Genomic DNA, 26,239 nt, shown 5'->3' with positions numbered 1-26,239 from the left:
GTCGTAACAGTCTGATGAGATTGGGCTCAGGGAGTTGGCGCTGACTTGTAATTAGAGGCAACCTCCTTACAAGATGGGTGGAAATGAAGAGGCGAGTGCGGCATGTATGGCCTCTGGACGCTCCTGGTCTGTTAATGTCCGCTCTGTCGTCCAAAGCAAATGAGGAAGATGAGGAGGAGGAGAGAGAGTTTTATGACTGGTGTTAGAATTAGGATGGACACAAACTGGACCAAGAAATAGAGTCCGCCAAATAAAGGTCCACCTTAGAATCATTTACTTTTTTGGTTTTATAGTCTGACTGATATGATATTGTTTTATTGTAGTTTTTTTTTTGTGTGTGTGTTGGGTCATCCAAAAGTTAAATTCTGCTTCCGTTTTTGTTTTTTGTTTTTCAAAATATTGAAGTTTTTGTAGGAGCTACAGAGCGGCACAGTCGGTAGCACTGTTGCCTAGCAACGAAGGCCCCCCTCCCGGGTTCGATTTCTGACCCGTGGTCTTTCCGCCCAACACCCCAAAAACACGCAGCTTCGGTTAGTAAGCAGGTCCAAGTTCAGGTTTCCAAAGTAACCTCAGAAGGTGCAGAACTTCCTGACGTTGTTGGTGATTTATTTTAGTAAAAGATAATCTGCATGTCTCATTTCATGTAGCAAAAAAAAGAAAAGTAAATCTGATACATTTGAAGTATGCTTTTGTTTCGATTTGCGTTTAGGTCAACACTTTAGTCGTCATCATTTTCGGCTTTTAACATTGCTATGAACACGTTCACAATGAACTGGAACTTATTAAAAGGTCAAAGGGCTTTTTGTGACTTTTAAAGTTTATTTGAAGTAGTTCAGTCTTGAATCTGCACAACCCTGGCAGACTGAACACAAACGATTTCGTTTTATGATGCGACAGACAACAAAAGGTGAATAACGGACGATATCTATCCAACTAAATGTTTCAGAAAAGTTGCTGAAATGTTTGCTGCCAAAGTTAAGCAAGTGAAGAACTTATATTTAAGTTGTAATCAGTGAATTTAGATGAGAATTTTGAATTGCTAATCTCATAAAACGTGACTTAAGTTTTCTCTGGACTTTAAGCAAGTTCTGATCCGGTATGTGAACTTGCAGATCACACTCCAGTCACTTCAGAGAGTCGTAGTTTATTTCTCAGGACTCAACTACTCTACGTTTGTGTTTACGGTCTGAAGCCCTTCACTTCACTTCCTGTCTCCGTGTTGCATCATCAAGCAGACCTCCACTCGCCGCCGCTTCCTTTGGAGCCGAAATGCAGTCGGCCCGGTTTCCTGCCGCTCGACTTCAAGCCCGTCGCTCTGTTGCCATAGTGACGTTTTTAATCGCTGGAAGAGACTTTTGACAGCCTGCACGGGAACAGTTGAGACTTACAGACTGCCATCTGGATTATTATATATTCTTTTAAAAGCGCTTTTACTCTATTTATCTGGGTTGAGCTTTCCAAAAATACCTTTGACTCCAAGCCACGGTGCACTTTGTGTCGTGAGCTGCAGAGAAGAGAAGAGAGCGGGGTTTTATTCTTTGTGTGGCTCTGGGTTGTTTACAGCAAACTGTTTCCATCAATGCAGCTCACCTCAACAGAAGCTGTTCTGCCTTCAGCCTTTACCAACACCAGGCTTGAAGTGAGTTCCTGCCGTACGTTCTCAGTGTACACATCCACAGGGGAGAAGGCACACTTTACATTTCAAATGCTCCGTCTTATTAGAATAATTAAGCCGGAGCACTTTAGGAACGTGATAATCAATTTCTATTCCGCGTTAAAGCACTTAGCAATCTGGGTATTTTACTGTACGAGAGCCAGACTGAGAGAGTCTATTACTCAGCTTTTTTTCTCTTTTTCTTAAACTGTGTTAAGAGGATCCCTAATAGGTGAAACCATTTTGTTTAGGTTTCATACTGTGCAGCAAATACCAAGTTTTTATCTTGAAATTGATACAGCATTAAATTTCCTTTTTTTCTTTTTTTTTTTTTTTCATCAACTTGAATTTGATAACATGAAAAAGTAAACTGAAAAGTAAATATGTATGGAAGACCTTCATCTGTGCTTGACATGTAAATATTTCCCCTTCTTATTTTTGCCCCACTCATGTGCAAAAACAAGACAAAATACAAAGAATTGAGAATAAAGACATAATTACACAAGAATGAAGTTGAAACTGTATGAGAATAAAGTTATTTTTCATGAATCACATCAATATTACCAGAATAAAGTTTATTTAGTTTTGATTTTATACTTGAAAAACTACAACTTTATTCTCAAAATTTCGACCTTATTCTTGTAATTTAATGACTTTTTTCTTACAATTTGATTTTTTTTAACAATATTTTCTTAGTGTGACCCTAACAATGTGTGGTACAATCAGATCTTAACTTTTGAAAATATATTTTAACCAAACAAGACAAAAGGCAGCAATTTAGGAATAAGCACTGCGGTCAAAGTATTTAACATGTACGCAACATATACAGTTCATACAACGTCTACAATCCAACATTTTCACTTAGAACCTGTAATTCACCCTCCAGTAAGAGAGAGATTATCTCTCCCCCTCTCTGTGGTCATAATTTCTATGCCTGATCACTGAAGGTTAAATAAATCCTGTCATGTTCCCGTGTTTTGTTGCTGCAGTGTTTGTACTTTTCTCTCTTAAATCCTGAGCTCTGGGATCGACGCAGCTTGCCCATAAGTTCTCGGCACCTGCAGTCCCTGTCATCGACTCGCTGTGTCTGACTGAGTGACTACCAGAGGCTCTGCCAGTCTTTTACAGTGGAAACCTGCATGTCAGTGTTTGTTGAAACAACCTTGTCGGCGCCGTGCCCACCGTAAAGCTTCCTCGCCGACGACAAGCTACCGGTGATTCTCCACGCAGCGGGACGGGAAATTGGATGGACCCTGTTAAGGGCTCTTTGCAGTGGCTTTAAGTCGTCGTTCCTCCCTCACGCACACTCTGTTCGCAGAGGGAAGGAGCGAGCTCGTTCTCAGGAGTTGATGTTGGCACACAGCATGCATCGGTTCTGCCCGCATGTTGGGACCCGGCGTGGAGAGTGACCAGCTGTCCGTGGCTGGGCCCTGCCAGTTTTTCACTTGGACGCCCGACATCCAGGCGCTAACCCCGTCTCCCCACTGAGGGGACTTGTGGGTTAAAGCCAAAGTAAACCGTTTTCTGAGATAAAAGTTAATTTCAGTCCATCTGAAGTAAAACCAGCTTTGAACACTCAAGTCTTCGACAATTAACGTAAAAGCTCAAAATGTTTGAAGCACATCCAGCTAGAGTCGCTGTCTGAAAAATGAATGATAAAAGTTTTGTTTGTTTTTTTTTTGTAAAACTTTTACATCAAAAACAGAAAAGCTTTTAATGTAGAAAGATACCAGTGACACTGAACTGAGCTGCAGAAATAATACCTGAACACACGTTTGGAAAATGAAGTTTTCTCATACAGAAGCAGTGGGAACAGTGGTGGATGTACGGCAAGCCATCGCCTCATATATTCTGCAGCGCCTAATAGAGTCTAATGATCCAGTCAAAGATACGATGTGCGATTTAATAATGCCATTAGACACAAAATAAACGTCATGAGGCTCTTAATTAGACTTCACCTTGTGTTTAGAGGAAAGTGAACATTTTATTTGTTAAAGGAGAAATTTGTCTGACTTATATTATCTGTTAAATGAGGCCAAAGCCAAAATTATTAAGGCAAATTGATTTTTTCTGCTTGATAGTAATTTTGATTAGACTTTTTCTACATCGAGTGAGTTAGCATTATGAAAATGTTTTGCTTGGAATATTTTCGCTTTACCTTTTTACCTTTAGTTTATATTTCTTTGGCAGTTAGAACAAATACCTTTTTGATTTAACGATCCAGAATAAACATCTTGCGCGTCCTTCCTTAAGCTTTTCACAATTGCTTGCTGAATTTGAACCCATCTTTTCAATGAAAACTAGATCTATTTGGGCTGTGGGAGATTCACTTGGGGCCGAGTTTATTTCCTTCGTCATCATCTGAAAACTGTAATAAGTATTTACCTTGATTATCTCCGAGTGATGTGAGAACCTGTTCGATCTGAAACGTTTAAATGTGACAGAAGAGGAAAAAAAAGACCGAAGAAATCCCAAAGGGAGCAAATACTTTTTCACATCCTCTCAGAGCTTTTATCGAGTGGAAATAAAGATACAAACAAGACCAGCCTTTATGTAAAATAAACGGCCGAGAACATCAGTTCACTTCTGCAACCCGCAGTCAGACTGCTGCTCTGTTGGCCAGACAGAGATGAGGGTTGGAAATGCAGTTCCTCATCCTCACAGTCTGTTTGGGCAAAACACTCTTTGAACAGGATTTAGTCACGCTTGGTCTTTCACATCATTGCATGCGAAGGAAGTGCCGTACTTTAACAAAGAAGTACAAGGACAAAGTGAAAAAAAAACACCAAATCTGCTGACAAAATAAGATACAAGCGTCGAAAGTAAAAGGAGAAAAAAAATAGCTTCTCTCTAAAGTTTTCGCCAATGAATCCTGCTGAGGGCAAAATCTGAATGTGAAATGCAAATCCACTTACCAAAAGTTGACATTTACTCTGTCGTGTCAAAAACAATTCCTTCTTGTTGATTGAGGATGTAGGAAGGAAGACCTTTGACAGTGTTTGACCAGCACTTTCCCGTTCAGCTAACGCTGTTACAGTAGCTAACTGTGAAGCCGGACACCAACCACGTGTGTCTGTGGTGAATGTCCTCATAATTCAAATAGTGAGGGGAAAGAAAACAAGAACGATAAGCCCAATTTGTACACATTTCTACTTCACATGAACATAACGTTTGTCTAGCTCTCTCCTCAGTTCGGGCTCGGCGGCCACTCTTTCGTTCTGTTTTGCATTCCTGTAGAGTTGATGGTTTGATATCCGACCCCTCTGCCACGACCGACCATTTGGTTCACATTTCACAGCACATTAAAGTCGTTTTATTTAATCTACTCATTGTCATTGTCGGTGCCGTTGTTACTCGGTCATGTGCTCTTGCTAAAGGCGCGCGCTAAGATTTAGGCATTAAAAGTTACAGTTTCAAAACCGCTGAAGTATTCCTTCACTGTGACTCCGTGATATAAAGTCATGTTAATGAGGGAGTGCTGAAGAGAAGAGAGTTTTCTGTAAGAAGTGTCAGCTGGAGAAGCTTCACTCTTTCTTGCTTAACTTCTTGTAAACCTTTCACAACCTTCACGGTGTGGAAACTGACGTAGCGCCATCCATCGCTCTTTTCAAGACCTTTTTCACTGATTTGCCATAAGCCCACAAAGACACATACAGGCAGCAAAAGTAGGAATTATTGTTACAGTTTTGCTCCAAATGAAATCAGTTAGATTGTAGTGACTATATCATTGGAAAATACTGAACTAATGTAAAAAATGAAATGGTAAAAAAAGCGATTAGTCGGCACACAGACAGAGATCTAGAGTGAAAAAATAAATAAATATAATCTTCATGGACGTGACTTTGGCATTTTATCATCTCATATTGTTGCACTAATGTTTGTGACAATAATAAAAGTGACAAAAAGAACTTCTTTTTTTTTTTTTCCAGGTAACTGCGCTCAATAAACACGCCCGTTTGTAATACGCTTCTTTACAAATGGGTGTAAAGAAGCGTAACACATAGATAAGTGCTAATTATATCACTAAGCTGCACACAGTAAATTTATTCCCTCATATTTGCAAATTTATGTTAAAATTTCAGAATGGCAATTGAACAAATTGTGAGGAAATAAATGGTAAAATTAGCAACCTTGACAACACGGACAGCTTTAGGTGGCTTTAAAAATCCTTTATTGTGACAAGAACAAATCAGATTTGTTGTCGTGATAAGAAATTTACCACAATAAGTGACAAATGATGCGATAAATTGATAAATACAGCAATAAAAGAGTCACTTCTGGTTCAGAAATCTTTCATCTGCTTTAACCCATTCGCCGTGACGACGTTCGTGCATTCGCCTAATTAGCCAGCCGCTACTCTAAGTGGGATAATTGATTGCGGGGCAATATGGTTGATTTGCAACTCAACCCGGCTAATAATTTTTTATTGATTGAAGCATTAGTGAGGAAAACACAACACAGGGATGTAACAGAGTCAAAGTGCTCCGGAAAGTTGGCGATCTGGGTTTTTAATCTACTTTAACGACATTACACCTCGCTAAGCTAACACTGAGGAGTGCGGGGTGGAAGATGATGAACTGCTGGTCTCAGCTCATCAACGTAGACTCATAAGTTATGACTGGAAGAGATTACATTTAGTTAGAAAGTAAAAGAGTGCCTGAGTGTGTGTGTGTGTATTTTTCGAGCTCTGGTCGTTTTCTTGTAGCTCTGCTGGCCTAATATTTGAATACTGGAGTGAAAGAATTATGGAAAGTCATTTTATGCAGTGAGATGTATCACGTGCCGTAAAAACGTCGGGTGTAGACAGAAATCAGAGTCGTTCAGACGTTTTCTTCTTCTTTTTTTCTTTTTTTCTCAGCTCACTTCAAAGGAGAATTTCATATCAGTTTGTTTTTGCATCATTAAATCTCACTGAATAGTCAACCGTCCCACTCGATTTCATAATCCTAATCAGCCATTAAATGAACTTCCGAAGTTTAATTGCAAGACTGATTAATTGTTCCAAGGTCAGGGGTCAGGCACTTCTTTGACAGCACTCGTTTGCTTCCTGAGCAGTTTTTCAATTCTTTGTCCTTCATAGACTCTGTACCTTCAGTTCTCCCGCTTTCATTTTCATTTTTCTGTATTTAGTCTATTCAGCCCTTTTATCTCGTCTTACCAGCCACCCTCTCGTTATCTGGCTTCCATTTTCATTCATCCTGCAGTGATTCGTCCCCACGCCCCCCCACCCCCCCACCCCCCAAAAAAAGTGTATTCCTTTGCATCTCTCTCTTTTTTTTCTCCTCTGTCTGTACTTTCCCGCACCACATTCAGAGCGGAGCCCCCCCCTCCCGAGGTTAGAGGGTGGAAATCATTTCTGAAGCGACAAAGAGAGCCCGGTCTCTTTTGAAGCCAGGTGTGAGAATGTTGCATGGCGCGGCGCTGACGTCGTCTCCTCTCTTCTCCAGCTTTTCCCCAGAGGCCCACCTTGGCAGTTAGAGGAGAGGTCATCACCATGACAGCGTCCTCACAGGACTCCAACCCCTCGTTTCTGGCTGGCCTCTTCCTCCTCCTCCTCCTCCAGCTCCTCCTCCTCTTCCCAGCTGTTTGCGCGCAGAACTCGGCGGTCCCGACGAGCCCGACCACGCCTTTGTTCGACCCGCTCACCCAGCCTGAGTGCACAAAGAAAGAACATCCAAAGGTTTCCATCCAAGGTCTGACGTCATCCAAACTCTTTGTTTTTTTGCATACTTTTCTACGTAAAGTTAAAATAACTTGTTTCAAGCTAGAACTTCAGGACTTAAGTCATTTGGTACAGAAGTCTGCATTACTTAGAATCCTGGATAAAGTGGTCGAAACAGCTTTAAAAATCACAGTCTTGACTCGTCTCGCCACAAGATATTCCTAAAAATCTAACCTTTACATCCTGTCCATTTGTTTAGTTGAGGCGGGGAAAAACTTTTTTTTCTTTCTTTTTTTAACAATCAGAGATTCAAGAAACATAGGACAGAACTTCTGTTTTTGGTTGGAGTTTAAATATGGGATGACAGAGAGTCCAAATTTGTCAGGACGACGACCCACATTTATGTCGCTCACTTCAGCAGAAAGTGGCGTCTTGGTGGCCATTAAGTCTCGATAAAAAAAAAAAAATCGTTCTCCACGTGTACACTTATATGTTAGTGTGTTATATCTTAAAAATAATTTGCTTTTTTTTTGTCCTATCACCATAAGATAGTAGCAGTAGAGCTTCATAAAATTTTCTGAGCCTTCGTGCGTTTTCAGTGTTTAACAAACGTATTAAAAGCGCCTCGTTCCCACTGCGTCATCACAAAGCAGCGAGGCGGCAAAGATGGCAGAGTTAAAGAAGAAAGTGCTTCTAAATAAATTTTAAAAAGAAAAAAGAAGGAGAAACTTGAAACAGAAGGCACAGGAAGCAGCAGACTTTACAGTGAAGGACTGGGGTAGCATAATAGAAAGATCTGACAAGAAGTTAAAGAAACAACTGGCTTTTAGCTTCTGGTGAGGGGATTGAGGGGAAATTACTAATTGACACAGAAATGAACAGAAGCAGCTTAGAGAAGAAACTAAAGGAAAAGCTATCACTAAATAAGTGGTCTAAACAAGTAAACAAACAAGATGCTAACAGAATTCAAAAGGTATCATGTAAGCCAGGATATTTCCAGAATATTTCCCCGGGATCCACTTTGTTTCAAGAAAATATAGCATGTTTAATTCACCAAAAATGAATGATTTATAGTAAAATTATTGTGTGATTTTTATTTGATTTGAACATTTTTGTACATTTTTAACTTTGCATATTTTTTGACGGAGCAAAAAACGATTGGAAACCAGTGCAGTGAGTCTGAGCTGGCATTTTCTACAGCACTTTCAACTTTGACCAAACTGACCTACTTTAGTGTCCAAAACATACGACATGAGATTCATAATTGTCGGTATGTTGAGAGAACATAACAAGATTGCAGTGATGTCATTTATTTGTTTATTTATTTTGCATAAAAAATAAATAATAAAAAACAGAAATGTGAAAAAAACAAACAAAATCAAAAGCATAAAAGATTAACTCAATATACCAGTAGTATTGAATGTAACAGTGAGCATATAAAGTGTGGTTGAAGTGCAACAAAGTCTCTGAATACACACACCCACTCACACGCCTCCACACACACACGCGTAGTTTTAATGGATTTCTTGCGTCCATTTATCAAATTTATTTAGTGAAAATCTGCCTTGTTGCTTTTTTTTAAACCCTGCGAACAGAAAAACAGCCAAATACATGAAAATATCTCCTTGGTGACTTCAACATCTGCATGGAAGAAAGCGATTTTTAGTTTTAGAAATAAATGGTCAAGAAATAGCAGCTTTTTCGCTGGAACATTGATTTTTTTTTCATTTTGCTGTAATGTGGCCTTAAAGTGCCTGGTTAACAGTTAATAAATACTACAAATAACCACAGCAACTTGTAGATGCTTGTTGTTAGCATGGGTTGCTGGTGGTGACCTGTCTGAAGACAACTGGAGAAATCAGGGTTGACCTTCCAGCGTTAATGTGAGAAATGTTTTTTATCAGTCGGATCAGACCCAGTTATGGTTATGTTTAAGAAAGTTCAGAACAACGTCAAGGTTTCCCACAGAAAACTTGCGAAGTCCGGCGGCCGTGCCGCTCGGGCCGTCATTCATCATTCACCTCGTTTTTGAGTTAAACATTTTTCAAAGTTGACACAAAATGTGGAAAATATCACTTGATAATTGTGTTATTGGAACATTGGCAGATTAATGCCTTAACACCAAAAAGCCAAACAAAAACTCACATTCGACATAATGGAGTTGTTTTATTCATCCCTTTTGATCATCCGTCATACAAAATGGCTGCCTCAAAATTTACATGATCAAACAACGCATCTTAAAATATGCAAACGTTAAGAAAAAATTTAAATAATGAGCAATGCTTAGTTAGCCTGGTGGGGGCACAAGTAAAGCCTGGCGGCCCACCAGGCTTATAGTACACTGAAGGAGATTTATTAATGAAATCACTGAATGGATTTGGCATGTTTCTATGCCTTTTTAATCTTTATATGTACATGAATGAAAGTGTCATCATGTCAGCTGCAATAAAAGCCCACTGTTTGGCATCCATTCGCAACAGGCTGCATCTATAAAAATAAACACGAAAGCACAAAATGACCAAGTAGAAATGATTGTGCAGTTAAAAACCCTCCCACTATCCGGGTTGTTCATCTGCACAGCAGCACAAGAAACCTGTTTTTGTTTTTTTTCTTCTTCTTCTTTTTCTTTTTTGTTTTCCTCACAGTGTGAAATGGAATGGTTTGAAGCACAGACCACCAGATATGGCAGAATGAAATGTCAAAATGCTCAAATTGCTGTGTTTATTTTTGAATAGGGCTGTTTGCGTTTCATCTGCCAAGAGCTGCAACAAAGATTGAAAGACAAAAAAAAAAAAAAAAAGATCAGTGGTGAGGATCGCAGATAAAGACACCCACACACACCCACATACACAAAAAGAAGGGAGCTGTTTTGGAAGACACTCTGCCTTGCCAAGCAATTCTGCAAACATGTTCTTTGGAGTTATTTTTAAAATTTCTTCATTGACTCTTAAAGTTGCTCTTTCTTCTCCTTAGCCAGTTCATCCATGTTGCAAATCTCAATTTTGGCTCATGCGAGTCAAGGGAAGAAGGTTTAATACCATCTTTAAATGGAAAGCAAAAAAGAGGAACAGAGGGTAAGAAAAATCTAATTAGACAGACAGTACATAAAAAATGCCAGTAAAACCTGAGTATTTCGTAATTCAAGGAATCTGTGATGGAATCGTGACCGGTTCAGATTGTACTCTGCCTCTGGAATGCTGGAATTTTAAACAATAATATTTTTTTATTCATGAAACTGGCTCATTGATATTACAGACATGCTGTCTTAGTGACTGTGCTGACACAGAAACATAAAGCATTACGGCATCAGCATGTGTGTGGTAAGCAATTGTGTGGTGATGTCTGTGCAAAGAGAAGCTTTTATTTATTTAATTAAAAACGACTCGAGGGAGCAGCCTTGAGGAACCCCACATGAGACATAACAACTGCCAAATGACACACTGTCCTAATCTGTGGAATAAAACCTGAACATATTTAGCAACGTACCGCACAGAGCCACTCACTTTCTCATTCTGTCTACATTTAGTAAAACCAAAACAGATGTTTTAGATGCATCGTAGTCTTAGTGCTGTATGGTGACTGGAACCCTGACAGGAACGTTGAAAAGGTTTTTTTTTTATTGGAACTCAAAAAATCAATTAATCAATCGAGTTTCTTTGCATTGCACAGTTCGGCAACGAGGCGGTTCAGAGTGTTTCCGTCGTAAGAAACACAAAATCAAAAAGTCACAAAAAACATCACACAGTCACCAGTTTGAGAGCAAACGTTACATTTCATGGAGAGACATCGTCACAAACATAAAAACCAATCGTATTTGTTGGTCAAAGTTCCATTAGTTACACGGAGTTACAAAATAAAATTTTTGGAAAGTTGTCTGTTTTGTTTTCAACTGAATTTAGGATTATTTTGTGCCTCTGGATCAAAACATGACCTCCATTTTTCTCGGTCAGGTCAGGTTTTTATTCTAATTTGATTTATAGAAATCTGATCTTATGACTAAATTGATGACATTTTTGTGACATCATCAGTTCATCTCTGTTCACATTTCTCATCCAAAAGATATTTTAGGAGAAAAAAAAAAAGTTTTCTAATAAGAGTGTATTAATTAAATAATACAAACTTGGATTTTCTGTAAATTGAATAATCAACACCGATAAGGGTAAGTACGTGTGAATTGAACATTACGTCTTCATTGTGTGAAATTCTTCGTCTCTTCTCTCTGCTCCTGCTCTTCACTCATTGATCCCAGATCCTCAGGAAACAGACAAGTTGTGCATTTTGATGCTCCCGTTGCATCCATAGTTCAGGAAGTTGACCTGATTGAGCAAATCCAATGGGAGTTTTGGATTCAGCTCATCAGAATGACCCTAAAACAGTTGGAGAAACTCCAGACAGTATTTTGGCTGTTGACCAGTGTAACAGTTCAAAGGCAACAAGTGGCATTTTTAGTCTTGATTTAAACCTTTAAGTCCTAAACGAAGCGCAGACGATCCAGCCAAATTTGCAGTACCGTAATTCCGCCACACGTTGCGCTCTCTGAAAAATTCCGACGGTTTCTGAAAGGGGAGACGTTGCGCTTTCCAGCCAATCTCGCGTTATTACGGTAATTTCACTCCTGCCGTAGGAGGAAGTGAATTTAATCTGAGCGACAGGCTTTCAATAGACGGAAATAACTTGGTAGATATCGAAAGTTCCAGTTGTTATGGATAAACGGGCAGATATATTGTCTCACAGGACATTTAAAGAACTGCGTACAATTAAAATAAGCAGAAATAACCAGGCGGAGATTTCAGTTTAACAAAGGGTTAAAGGAAGTTGGTGTTGCGCTGTTTTGCCATTTGTGACGTATAGAAGCTTCACGAGGACAAGAAAAGACTAGATTTACCGTAATTTCCGGACTATAGAGCGCACCTAATTATAAGCCGCACCCCCTACATTTTTAAAGGAAACACCGGTGTATAAGCCGCATGTGCGTACATTGAAACATGAGATATTTACAAAGAAAGACGGTATACAGAAGGTGTTTTTCAAAGTTTTAATAATATGCCGTAGCTTTTCTTTCTGAACAGCAGCAATATAGCAAAACAACACTAACAGGGCTGGTTTAAATAACATACGGTTAAAAGTCATGGAGAGCCGTCATCCTCTTCCTCCTGTGCACTGAAACCATGGAAGTCTTCTTCCTCAGTGTCTGTTTCCTTCTTTATCGGCCAGCTCGATTGCTTTTAACTTGAAAGCTGCATCATATGCATTTCTTCTTGCATTCTCCATGATGAGGGTCTGTTCAAGCTAATTTTATTCATGCACAAAGCACGACGTTACATTAGTCTTCCTCTACAGATATATTCCAGCTGTATCACGCTTACCTTTTCTGCTCCAGCGCCCCTACTGGCCGTTAGAAAAAATTCATAAATAAGCCGCATCGTCGTTGTATAAGCCACGGGGTCGAAAGCGTGAGACAAAAGTCGCGGCTTATAGTCCGGAAATTACAGTATTAATAAACCGCTCTCTTCGTGATCTACGCCAAAAATGTTGGGTTAGACATACAAGCCTGTACTGACTTATTATTGACGCATGTAAACTGAGTCAGGCGAAATCCAATTAAAAGCAAAGAAAAAAAAGAGAAAATCTCTTCCTCTTGATTACCATTGCAAATAATCCTTCTGCTTCAGATCCAAATGATTACATTTAAACATCAAGTAGCCATCTGCGGCCACCTATATGCCACGTCCTTGGCCCTTGTCCGCCTTCACCCTCTGGGCCTCCAGATGTCCAGATTAGCCGAAGCTCCACCGCTGCCTCTCACTTCAAAGATGTGCCACTTGAGAATGGCCCTCATGGCAGGGAGCTGCAGGGCCGCCGCTCTGTCAAAAGGCGGCTGAGCGGGGGGACATTATGTGAAGGCGGCCTTATAGAAAAGGCTCGCACAATGAAGGTGCCAGCGAGAACCTGAGATTAGGCTCTGTGATTGATGAGCGTTTTACACCGGCTTTCTGGAGCTCTGCAGCAGTCACCTGGAGGAGAGCACAGAGAGCGAGCTGAGAACGCAGGCATCTTTAGGCTCAAGCTCAAGCAAGAAAAGAGCGTGCGCCCTGCTGTAAAATCAAATGTAGGCTAATTATGTTTGTCGTCTGAATTTAAAGCTGGTGTGTCGCTCAAAAATACAAACAAAAAAAAAGGATTCTATGCCGACTTCTATGCAAAAATCAGACAGCAGATTGGATGTTTAAGAACTCTGGGCTGATGGCAGACTTTTTCTCACAAAAAAAACATCAAATAAAAAAAACGGGAATTCATCATTATTGCAACTACAGACTCGTAGCTTGTATTGGTTGTCATTGTCAATCGCTTTTATGTCTTCAGTCAAGAAAAAAATGTAACAAGAAAACCAAAAATAATCTGAATACGATGCTGCCAAGAAGACCAAGGGAACGCAGGTCTTCGCAGGGAAAAACAAACTCAGACATCAATGCATAAATGATTTTATGTGGCTGATATTAATGTGGTGATTTCAGTCAGGGAGAGAGCTAACAAACAGTTCTCTCTCTGCCAGCATACGCCCAGTTTGTCTTTGACTTTCCACAATAACGTATTAACTTGAGACAAAAATATAATTCAAAACAAAAACAAATATTCTCCCAGTCTAAATGTCTGCTCCACTTGTGACCATGATTGCTGCCCAGATGCGCATGGTTGTGTCAGAGACAGTCACATCTCTCTGAGCTGTGGTGCAGTAAGGATCGACTGTGTGAGCATGCTAGGTTTGTGAGAAACATAACAGCAGTGAATGGAAGTAGCTGAAAGTCTCACTTTTTTCTTTTTTATACTAACAAGTTGTTTGTATTTTACTTTTAACCACAAAAAGTTATTTGAATAGACATACCATTTTCAGCAAGTTAGTACTGTGGCAGTATTTTACGAGACACTTCGTTTTATTTTTCTTCTTCTTCTTCTTCTTCTTCTTCTTCTTCTTATTATTATTATTATTATTATTATTATTATTATTATTATTATTATTATTATTATTATTATTATTATCATTATTATTATTATCTCCAAGCCATAATCATCAAAAGTACAACAAATAAAGGCTTGGAATATATCACTGTAATTCTACATAAGATATGAGTTTTGCTTTCTGAGGAGACTGCTATGAAATGGTTCACTTTGCACATTTGAGATGTCCTACTACACCAAGAAAAGTAACAAAGTTGGGCTGATTTTTCAGTTTTTGTTGATTGTAGTTATATTTTTGTCCAATCTCATATGTGAGTAATATCCAGTTTTGATGCCGCAGTCGTTCATGGAAACATGCAACAGTCCCAGGTTCCTGTGTTCGTAAACGCTTTAAGGAATTTCATCAAATTAGGCACACATGTTTACCTAGACCTGAGGGTAAACTGAGCAAGAGCTGCTGATTAACAGCCAGCATGGCCGCTGCCATGCCGACCGCTGTTTTGGCCATAAGTCAAGAATTCACAGACGCTATATAGGAAAATGTGTTTTGGAAATATGTCTGAGAAACAGATAAGCACATTTAGTTGGTCACAAAAAGTATGATTTTGTTTTTTAAGTCTGTGTTGTTTTCAGGAAAAAAAACCCCGTCACTATTCCCCAGTGAAACAAGTTTTTACACATTACATTTATTAATATTCCAGGTTTACAGAGAGTTGCCGCGGCGGCACTCAAAGCCAGCTCTCCGACATCGTAGTGTATCATTCTTCTGGAGGCTCTTGCAGCCTGATATTTGTATCTCCACTGTTACCAGACTCCGTGGCGGTGTTTCAGGACAACAGCTCTGGATTCAAGTGACCTCCTCCGCCCACGGCCTCGCACTGTACGGGCCGCCAGCTCCTGATTTAGACGGATGATACCGGGCCTGGAGCAAGAGGCTGCGGTGCGGGTCTGAGAAGAGCGCGGCACGATGGGGGCTGAGTTCCAGGGTTTGGAATCGACTTTGTGAGGATTCATGGAGAGGCTGTGGATTACGACGTTATCGGGCTCCGTAAATTGTTTATGGACAAAAAGGGGTCGGCTTGTTCGTAAAAGACGTCACGACTCCGTGGGGAGGAGTGTTTTTTCGTTGCGGAAGGTTGGTGCGTGTCGAACAGTAATGGTAGGGAGCGCGGACCTTTGGCTCGGGTCTGAGTTTGTTTTTCAAATCTCAGAGGAGGAGTTTTTTTCCTGATGACTAGCAATTGCTTCACAGTTTCTGTCGGCCGCTTGAATTATAGTTACTGATGTTTCGAAGGCAAACGTGTTTTGTTTATTTTTCTTTAGATATTTACAGTTCTCTTAAATAATCTCTTATTTAAGAAGTTATTTTCCTCCCCAAGCTCCTCCTCTTTGATTTTCTTTCCTGGGCTCTTCCAGTCTCTTTCCATTTATTTTACTTTTTATTAAATTTCTTTTATAAACATTCTGTCTTTTTTGTTAACCACATACAGTGTTGGCATAGTTACTTTGAAAAAGTAACTTTAATCGGACTACTGATTACTCCTTGAAAAAGTAACTTAGTTAGATTACTGACTACTTGATTTGGAAAGTAACTAAGTTACACTAAAAGTAACTTTTTAGTTACTTTCAGCAGCTGCTAACAACAACGCTCCACCAATGAAAATCACATTGATCTTTGCCAATACTTTTTTGTAAGCTATTTTATAATGGTAACATCAACAATGTGTCTCCACTCATAAGGCTGAACTGAAGAGGAGATTGTAGAAAAAACTGTCCAAAAAAATAAAAAACGTGAGTAATTTGTGTGGTCCACTGTTGTCTGGAAAACTCCAAGAAGGATTTTAAAGCCCCCCCACACCCCCAGCCTCCAGGTTCTGCGTTACGGCCCTGCGTTTGGTGTCACAGCACAGCGCTCCTCCTGCAGCTCCACAGCTAAGATGGCTGCACAGATTGGTGACACTTATCTTAACATTAATAATCATAATGGCGTTAACTTGCCATTATAATTTTTGCCAACTACGGACATGTTCATTCGTGGCTGTTTTCACGTTTATTGCGCTGTTCGTATTGGTCTCGTTGTTTGTTAATGTCAAGTTAATGTATTACCTCTGAATGACGTCGAGCTTCACGTTGCGCTCCAGAAAACGGCAAAGACACAGCGGGACGGATCATCCGGGAAATGATGGACAGGAAGAGACTGACTAAAACTACCTTAATGACGGACAAATTCTGGGATTTATTATGAGTCTCTGCTTATTCCAAGCCCAAATGAGCAACTTCACGTTCAAAAACGAGCCCAAAAAGGCGCAAACCGCCACTCATTAAATTTGCAAGCGACTTAAAAAAAAAATGAAGCCCAAAGCCGCTTATAATAATCGGACTTGGCGACAGAAACTGAAAATAGTTCCAGTTTTTCCACCAACAAAATGCGCATCTCCCTCCATTGTTTACATTTCTGTCGCATAGAGACGTCGGTCACTCGACAAGACGAGTAGAGGAAATACGATTAAATTACAAAAGAAGATAGTAACGCAGTAACGCAAAAATGATTTTGATAAGTAACTGTAGTCTGACTACTGGATTTGATACAGCAACGCGTTAGATTACTCGTTACTGAAAAAAGTGGTCCGACGTCAGTAACGTCACTGACATCACTGACCACATATCACGCGGAGAAGGCATTAGTTATTTTATTGCCGTTTCCATTTCTCTCTGGAAACGGGTCTCTGAATGGCTTTGCCTTTCAGAGACGCGTTGCCGTCTCCAGGGCTCTGGAGGAGCGCAAATGTTATCGCCTTTGTTTGCCGATCTCTTGCGCCGTCCTTATCTGTCTCTGTTTTCTCGGCTCTCTCGTGATTCCAGTGGTAGGTCTAATTGGAGCCGTGGCTTCGGACGCGTGGGTGCGTCTGAAGCCATCGATCAGGCCCGAGCAGAGCCAAGCGTGTAGCGTGCTTCATGGGGGCCAGGCTGATGGTATTGCTGGATATCTGATGCTGCCCTGGGAGATTGCAAAGCGGATCGTAGAGGAGAAAACATTTAACTGTGTTATTGGCATTTTAACTCAGAAATGAAAAGCAGCCGGGGGTTTTCCCTCTTCGTTATTCTTCCTCTATCTGTTTTCTTTTTATATTATCGGAATGGTTTTTAAGCTCCCCCACCGCCCTCCCTTTCCATTTAAACCATTTTATTAAATGATAAAACAGCTAGTGACTCATGATTGCAGTAGGAGAGTGTTTCAACTAGCATTTAGGCTCACATCAGATAGGGAGTCAGAGTGGCAAAAAACCCAACACATATTTGCAGAAGAGTTGGCGTGCGCTTTAGCACCCGGGGTGCCAACTTTGCAACTACGGTGATGACTATAATTAGTGAAGAGTCTGACCGCTCTCGCCGCTCACCCAAAGAACCAACCGATAATAAATGCAACACAACTTTCCGGTGTAATTATATTGGGAAGCTTTTTACTGCCAAAGTTGGGGAATAAATTCAGAAGCGGTTTCTCGTTATAGCGGTTTCACGGTATAGCGAGATGCAAAAACTCGTTTTAATCAGAAGAATTTTGCATCTCGTTAAAAATGAGAAACATTCCCGCTATAGTGAGATGTAAAAATAGGCTTCTCCGACAGATTCCGACTTCCCGAAAGGACATAAAGGGGCTTGAGAACATTTATTTGACGGGGTGTGGATAAGACTGACATGATGCTGTCATAAACATGAAGGAGTCTTCATGAATGTTTACAACTCCCTACATCCAGCAGGAGGCGCAGGGAGCTACAATCGATAGCAGCCACACAGGCACACCCGCTAAAAGGAAACAAACGCACCCAGCACAACACTTTCATTCTATTGGCTGAGTGGTCGCTAAGCGACTGTGCATTTTGTTTTCCGGAAGCAAACCGAATGCTTTGTGAGCGAGCAGAGACTAAGTCTGAGCGAGAAGAGAAGTTTTGAGTACAAGCGTTAAGCACTTTGAGAACAAAACACATGAAATCCTACTTTCACACTGGAAATGTGTGCTCTTGGATTAAGGCAGAAAAAAATCTTCCGTACTCTGGCAGTTAAACGACCTCGTAATTAGAGACTCTGACAGGTTATAGCTTTTCATAGCAGGCGGTGGATGCTGCCTTTCCCGATTCCAGATCAGTCACCGGAGGCCCAGTCCTCCTGCTGCAGCCAAAGCAGAAAAGTTCATTTTTGTGTCACGGACCGCATCCTATGACCATCTCTTTAACACAAACAAGGGAAACTGAATTCTAGACGTGAGAGTTTTTATATTCATATATTTAGGAACCATCAAACTACTTTAAATACAGTGTACAATACGTAAATATTGTTGAAAATATCAGAAATTCCCCTTAATGGAAGTAGGTATGGGAAGCAATAATCAAAGAAAGAGCACTTTAGAATAAATATCTACATATATGGCATTGAGGGAAGTGACATTTCAGTAAGTGCTCTCACATAAATGCAGGACTCAGGCCGCTGAGAACCCTGGGAGCCGTAATTAAGCAAGCGGCGTGTTGCTAGAAATGTTCCACCTGCAGGATAGATTTTTATTTTTTATTTTTTTTAAATCCTCCACTAACACGTTTTGTGCGACGAGTCGTCCTCGGCTGACATGACAGCTCTGCCTTAACACCGCCACCGCTCCATCTTTTATATAATGTGTCACAATTCCTAATGGGCCTGTCATGTTCAAATGAAGCTGTTGCTTTTCAGAATGGTGACAAATGATCTTATGAGAACCGTTCAATCATTCGCCTTAAACAGGCGCGACGGGGAAAAGAAATGTGAATTGCAGCTCCCCAAAAATTCGTCTTCACTCACAAAGGATTGGTAGAATTGTGATAGTTTCTAGACTGAGATGTGTTTACCAGTGTGTTCACACATTCAGTGTTTCTCTCACACACTTTTGTCCTCTTGTGCCAGTTTTTGATTTTCGTCACATTATTCATGAGTTGGGAAAATGTTCTGACTTTGCAAAATGTCAACAAGCTTTGGTTTGATTTTGTTTTTGTCCTTTTGCTCACTTTTTTTTTTTTTTTTTTTTTAAATGCCCACTAAAAGATGCTGGATTAAAAACAATCCAATTTGTAACGCAGTTCTGGGTCTAATTTGGACCAACCCACCGCTGGGTTGTTTTGACTCCACTGGGTCGGGTTGATGGTTTGACCTAACATACTGGGTTATGGCCTCTACTAAAGGTTGGATGAAATTGACCCAAAACTGGGTCATTTTAAATTTTCAAATTTGTGTTGACAAATTGGTTGAAACTTATAACCCATCAGATTGGTAATTGTTTGTTGTTGTTGTTTTTTTCTTAATTCACAGTATAAATACTGGATTAAAGATAATCTGAATATTTTAAAACTTTCTTTCTGTCCATGTAATAAAGCCAGCAGAATTCATTTAATAAAGTGACAGAATATACAAGCAATAAGAAAATACTTTTTTTTAAAGTATTTGGTGAAATGATGCCTTCAATCTTAATGTACATTTATTATCAGAACGAAAATATACAATTGGAAGGTTTGCTTACATTTTTATCCGGTAAAAAAAAAGAGGATAATTACAATTATTTCCTTGTAATTGTGTAAGACACAACATAAAATACTCATCAGACATGATTAAGTACCTGATTTCTTAAAGATAAAGGATGTGTGACCGATTATGAAACTTTATAGTTAAGCAACAAATTGGAGCAAGCACCTGTTGACTTCTGACTGAACAAGTCAACACCTGTTGACTTGACTTGACTCAAATCCTCAAGACTCAAATTTTGAGTCCTGCAAATCTAGAGGATTTGCAGGACTCAAAATTTGAGTGCTTCAAGATTTGAGGGGGAAACTACGAGGAGAATAAAATAAAGAGAGTAGATTTCTACTAATCTGAGGTGGAGCAGGATGTACTTTCTTTGCAGGATGTAAATAGACCCAACCCAAGTTGTTGGGTCTATTTTGGCTCCCAACCTGCAAGGAATCAACCAAGAACACAAGCTACTTTTCTGCAGAAGAGGGAAGAGAAGCCAGACACAGAGAGCCGCCGTCAAACAACTGCCTGGGGTCAACTCCGCTGGCTCTCAGTCCTCAACTACCTTTTATTGAAACAGAGTATAATCTAATCATATGAACATTGTATTTCTAAACAGCTGCAACGTGGCCTAATTGATCACACAGCATTTAAGTCCGGGCGTGATTATTGACGTGGCGTTGTTTCCTGTGTCTCTCTGCCAATATCATCTCAGCGAGTCACAAGCTTCTGGTCACCACTGTCCCCATGTCCTGGAACGGTTAATGTACCATGAAAGAAAAGGGGCCTAATAAAAAACACAAAAGAATAATAATATGAAAACATAACCTTTCAGATAAACTCATTTTCCCAACACAAGTGAGCCACTCTCAAAGAGGCCGAGTCGGGTTTTTAAGATTGTTATTATGCTGCCAACCATTATAAAGGTGGCTCTTTGGTTCAAATTGAATATCTCCTTTATATTTTTTTTTAGTTTTTATTTGGTCAGTTTTGCGAGAGTGCTGCAGTCCTGTCAGTAGAAACGCTGACAGACATCTTTACCAGTCACTGACTAAGAGGCCATTAGCCTCCTGGCCCCGGCGCTGTTCCTCCGGTGGCTGATCAGGTCTCGGTCTCTCCGGGCTCTTTCTCTCCTTTACTGAGCCCTCTATCTGGGCTCGGTCATGTAGTGGAGGGAATGGGGCGGCTCAGTAGCAGGAGAACGGAGCTCCGCTGAGGCAAGACAAGCCTCTTTCAAAACGTAACCTTTCGGTAAGTCAGCCATGGAGAAAATCGAAAGTTATAGGGGAGATAGGAGAAGAACAGGAGACAGACCTGGAGACCAGCAAAGACTGATATGAACTAAAGTAAACAAATCCGATTTGATGGGATTTTACAGTGAATTGCAACAGATTTCACACCCATTGAACATTTATATACATATTTTGTCACATTACATCCTCGAAATGTAGGTGTTTTTATTATTCCGTGTCCATCACAAAGTAGTGAATAATTGCGAGGTGGAAGGAAGAGGGTATTTAGCAAATTATCACAATGACGCTGTTTAATTCAAAATGCATCATATTCATTAGTTGGAATGGCCCAGTCAAAGTCCAGACCTAAATCCATTTGGGGATGACTGCACTGAAGTTGTTTTGTATTTATATTTAAAGTTTAATCTCTCTGTTTGCAATCCTTGTAGATATGCAGCCCCAAAGAAGCAGCTTGAAATATTAATTTTTTCAAGCAATTTCAAGTAAGTGCTTGAAATAATATAGTATCGAAATATTAAAAAATATTGATAATATCGATACGATACGATATCAGTAGAGGATCTATACTGGTGTGGTAGGATCAGTACTTTAATATCAAATTTCCTCCCGAAATTTCAACTCTACCTAAAAAAATATTTTGTTTTGATTTGTTCTCAATTTAAATTTTTTTTGTACTTGTTTATTTAGGGAAAATGCTCACAGATTTGCTTTGTTTTTCTAATGTTTCTGGTTGTCATGCGAGTATGTCATGCAATAAGTATTTTTATTTTACCAACTTTGTCCAAATTCTGTCCGAGGTTTAAACAAGGCAATTCACAGAAAGAACACAGAAACACTTTAAAGTCAGAAGTTTGACATATCAAACTTGAATTAAAAAGTATTGGTGTTGGCATCAAATGCCAAAATATGAAGCATCGCACAACTCTTGTAACTGCAGGAACATTTGGCTCCACAAATATTAATTCAGAGGGACTGAAAGCAAAAATTAAGCCACACTGTGAGATTTTTGTAACTCAGGTAAAACACTTCAAAGTCACATTCTTTCCACTTGGAAGCTTTGCTCTGCTTCATGTCGGTCTGCCACATAAAATCCCAACGCCTCGTCGAGGGCTGTGGCTGTAACACCAGAACGTGAAAACCCATTAAAAACTGCAGGAACACGTTTCTCTCCTGGAGAAACACAAAGACACGCCGCGTGTCTTCTCTGAATGTTTATTGTAAATCTGTGCTTTACAGGACCTGCTTTCTTTTTTCTTTCCATTTCACCTGTGTGTTTCCCAATTTCTACTTTCACACTTACTAAGGATAGCTGTGGGAAAATTTGTTTGGAGTACATTGAATGTGTGATAATTGACTCTTGGAGTGATCTCTCTCTCTCTCTCTTTGTCTCTGTCTCTCTTTCTGTCTCTCTATCTCTGTCTCTCTGTTTCTCTCTCTCTGTCTCTGTCTCTCTCTCTCTCTCTCGCTCTCTCTCTCTTTATCTCTCTCTCTCAGACTCATCTGCCAAATGGCTCAGAGCAGCCAGACGTCCTGTGACCATTTTTGTTAACAATATTGGAAACATCCATGTTGCCCTGCGGATAGCCTCTTCTTTTTAGCATCGCTTCTCTGCGATTGTCTCATTTCCATTAGTGAAACAGTTTGTTATTACGTTTCGCCGCCCGAAATAAAACGATAGACATTCACCTTTAGAACAATATTTGTCATTTATTGCTCATTAAACAACGGAGCACTTGAGAAGGAAAGCCAACCAAGATGGCGGATTATAATACTAATGATGAAATAAACAAGCCACAGTGGAGGGTTGTTTTTCTATTGTATTGTTTTGTTTTTTTCACACCAAAGGCTGCTTTGACACAGAAAGTGAGTAAAGCTAATTTTAATGGAAATACAATTTTATTGCAATATTGAAATATTCTCCAAGTGGTGTTCCAGTGGGGGTTTTAATTGGATTTCGTCCAGCTAAGCTGTCTTAAAAAGGACTTCTCTAAATGAACTCACACTGTCAAACTCCTCTTAATCCCAATTAACTTGCTGGCTACTTCATTTGTTTTGGCGTCCTTTCATTTTGATTCTTTTTTAGGGTTTAACTTCAGTTTTCACTGTCCTGTTATTTCATAATTATTATTATTATTTTATTCATGCAGAAAACGACACTGGAAACAAACTTTTCCTCAATGTCTTTTTCTTAGCATGTCTAAGATAACAAACAATCACAAAAATCAGGACCAATCATGTCTACACAAATATAAATTAGAGCTGCACAAGGTGTCAGTTTTGTTTTTTTTTATAGCAAAATGATTATTTACAGCATCACGATGATAAAGAACTGTTTGAGTGCAAAACTTGATGGGATATTTTATTTGAAGTTTCACGTAATTCTGCAGCATAATAAGGTATCCGGCTCGTTAGATTAGTTTTATTGGCCTCCGGCTGTTTTTCTAGTGGCGCCGAGGTTAAACTTGATAGAAACATTGTGAGAGCAAAACAAAAACCTGTTCATAACTTGCATTCCTATGTAATATTCGTGTATACTATGTGTACTTTCTGTGAGATTTACTTAAGAGTTTTTAATTGAAGCAAAAATGATGGTTGAATATTGTTTTGTTTTTTTTGTGTAGTTTTGGAGTCTTAACTTTTGCGACTTGTGACCAGCGTCTGATCCATTTTAGCTCTGTATAAAACTCACTTAAAATGTGACAAATTTCAATGCTACAGAAACTCACTTAAAATATAAAATGCAGTTTTTTTGAGTGTAGATTTTCTAATCCAAACACTTTACGCTGCCTAAAATTCTTTTTGGCCGGCAACCTGAAGTAGTGTTTCACAAAAGGAAACAAAAGCCTTATATATCTTCTTATGTCATATGTTGTAGAAATACTGAAAGAAATTGCAAAATGTTCGCAGAATTAATACAAGATGGCCAAATTATATACAAGTCTTGTACTCTAACAACGTGACACCCTGCATTTGATACTGAAATTAGTGAATCGATCTCGTGTTCCTCGGTGTCCAGCAGCTCAGGTGTGGAGTCTCTGCGACGGCCATTTTTTATTTTTTTTGTTGTTGTTTGGGCTTGACGAAAGAAGCCCGCCGTGGGATTAAAATGTACTTTTTGGAACAGTTGTGATGTGATTTCTGGTCCGGCGCCCGGACCTCGCCGTGTTACTTTGAGCTTTTCACTCTGATCATCTGGACTGAAGACAAGATGGCCGTTTTCTGCTGATTGAGCTTTTTTTTTTTTTCCACCTCGTATCTGAAATGAAGTCGGAACATTTCCTAATTGGGTTTGTGTAAAAAATAAAAATAAATTAATAATAATAATAATAATAATAATAATAATAATAATAATAATAATAATAATAACAATAATAAACATCCATTTCCTCCGCTGATCTCAACCGTAAAAGGAGTGAAAATGTCCTATAACTGAATTAGCTTTTGGGGTTGAAAACAAGAGCCCGGGGCAATCAAGGGAGAAGGACGGAAACATTAAATGAAATTGAACGGATATTAAGTTTGTGAGATGTTTTTAAACCCTAATCAGTCTTTTTGAATTCAGCTTGTGAGATATAGAACAGATGTGATGTATGGAAAGGTTCGAGGAAATGAGTCCGATTAGCATTTCGGGTGCAAATTCAGAGGGTCTATTGGACCCTCGTGAGTCATGACGATAACTCTGATCTATGTGGAAAGTTTCCTTTAGCTTCCAGCGTTCGAACTCTGAAACTGAGCGAAGCCATTAAGATTTCTGCCTCATTAATCTGTGTGGGTTGTCGGTCAAACCAGCCAGAGGGGAGACAATGATACTCGCTGGCAGAGCTGATGAGGCTAAGAAACAAATCCAAATGAATTAACACTTAAAAAGTGGTAACATTTAGCCAAACAGCCTGCAAAAATAACTCAATAAGTACAATTATTGAGTTTTTTGTGTGTTTCTTTAGCTGCTTTTGCATTCAGATAGCGTCGATACAGTGCTGTGGATACCCTGAACAAAAATGACACGGAAAAATTAGCCATAAGGGCCATCTGTTATCCGGTGCGTTCATGCTCAGCCTGCACGTCTGTCCAAAAGGGAACCATCGCCCCAGAAGCCCGAAACAAACCTGTTGAATACCTGAACAAAACAGCAAACAGTTTGAGTAATTTCTACAGTACCGTGCAGCATGGTTTGAGAAATACGATGGGTCATATTTTTGAGGCAGAATGTTTTCCTTTAGTTTTATAAAGTGGGATGGACTGGTGCCTCTCAGACATCTTTCAGAGTTTTATAAGGAAGACCATGAAGGGCTCAGCAACCGTCACAATGACAGCAACCATTTAAAAAAAAACCTAACAAAAAACACAACTGGCTTAACGGTGCAAAATGTGCCATACAAATAAATTGATTGATTAAAAACATTTAATGGGGGGGGGGACATTTTCTACAGGAAGCATCTCAGGTAGGATGACGGTCATTTTGATATTACCCTGAACCTTTAGGGTGGAGCTGATTGGAGGAATGCTCTTAATATCCCCATTTTAAATTTTTTTTTAATTTTTTGTCAGAAATTATGGATTTTAGAAGTAAGGTACTGGTAAAATGTTTATTAGAGTTAAACTCAGCTTATTTAGATCAATGAAGTGAAATCTCCCTTATTATCTGCAGTCTTGCGGTCAATGCAAACATAATATCAAGTCTCTTTAAACTGCTTCTTTAAACTGATATTTACACTGGCATCAACAAATATTCACATAGAAAGTGGAAAGTAGAGACGGTGCACCACCAACAATCTTCCCGTGTGAAACGCGTGCCGAAAACGGACGTCAAAGTCGGTGACACTAACGTAGAGCAAAGTTTTGTAGCCGTTTAATCAGTAAATGGTGGTTTATTGACTTGTACACCCCGTTAGGTTTCAAGCTCTGCTGACTGGAAACAAAGCACACGCTTGGTTGTCTGTTTGCGTTTCACACAGGAAGATTGATGGTGGCGCACCGCTTGACAACTCCATTCATCACGCGAATAACCACTGACTTCTGCGCAAGTAATGTCGTCCAGACCAAAACCCGGCAGTGGCTTAGCAGCTTTTAGAACAGAGTTTGATGAAATCAACGTTTATGAACATTTTGGAGGATTCTGAGACTTGAATCATTGTAGGATGATATAAGTCAGCTTTGGTTTGGGTCCTTATTCACCTGGGTGCT

General features: G+C 39.6%; 1 protein-coding gene across 5 annotated transcripts in view; it reads left to right on the top strand.

Moving 5' to 3' along the window:
• sema5ba (sema domain, seven thrombospondin repeats (type 1 and type 1-like), transmembrane domain (TM) and short cytoplasmic domain, (semaphorin) 5Ba) overlaps positions 1 to 26,239 on the top strand; it is a 229,250-nt gene that overhangs the window by 76,068 nt on the left and 126,943 nt on the right. For all 5 annotated transcript variants that reach the window (XM_044132807.1, XM_044132811.1, XM_044132808.1 and 2 more), the window contains one exon: positions 7,102 to 7,347. In XM_044132807.1, the coding sequence (XP_043988742.1) occupies positions 7,102 to 7,347 (246 nt within the window). The remainder of the gene's footprint in view (positions 1 to 7,101; positions 7,348 to 26,239) is intronic.

Source organism: Gambusia affinis, linkage group LG11 (assembly GCF_019740435.1).
Source record: "Gambusia affinis linkage group LG11, SWU_Gaff_1.0, whole genome shotgun sequence".
In the NCBI taxonomy this organism is placed as follows: Eukaryota; Metazoa; Chordata; class Actinopteri; order Cyprinodontiformes; family Poeciliidae; genus Gambusia; species Gambusia affinis.
The sequence above is the reverse complement of the archived record's forward strand: the minus strand, read 5'-3'. Positions and strand labels throughout refer to the sequence as shown.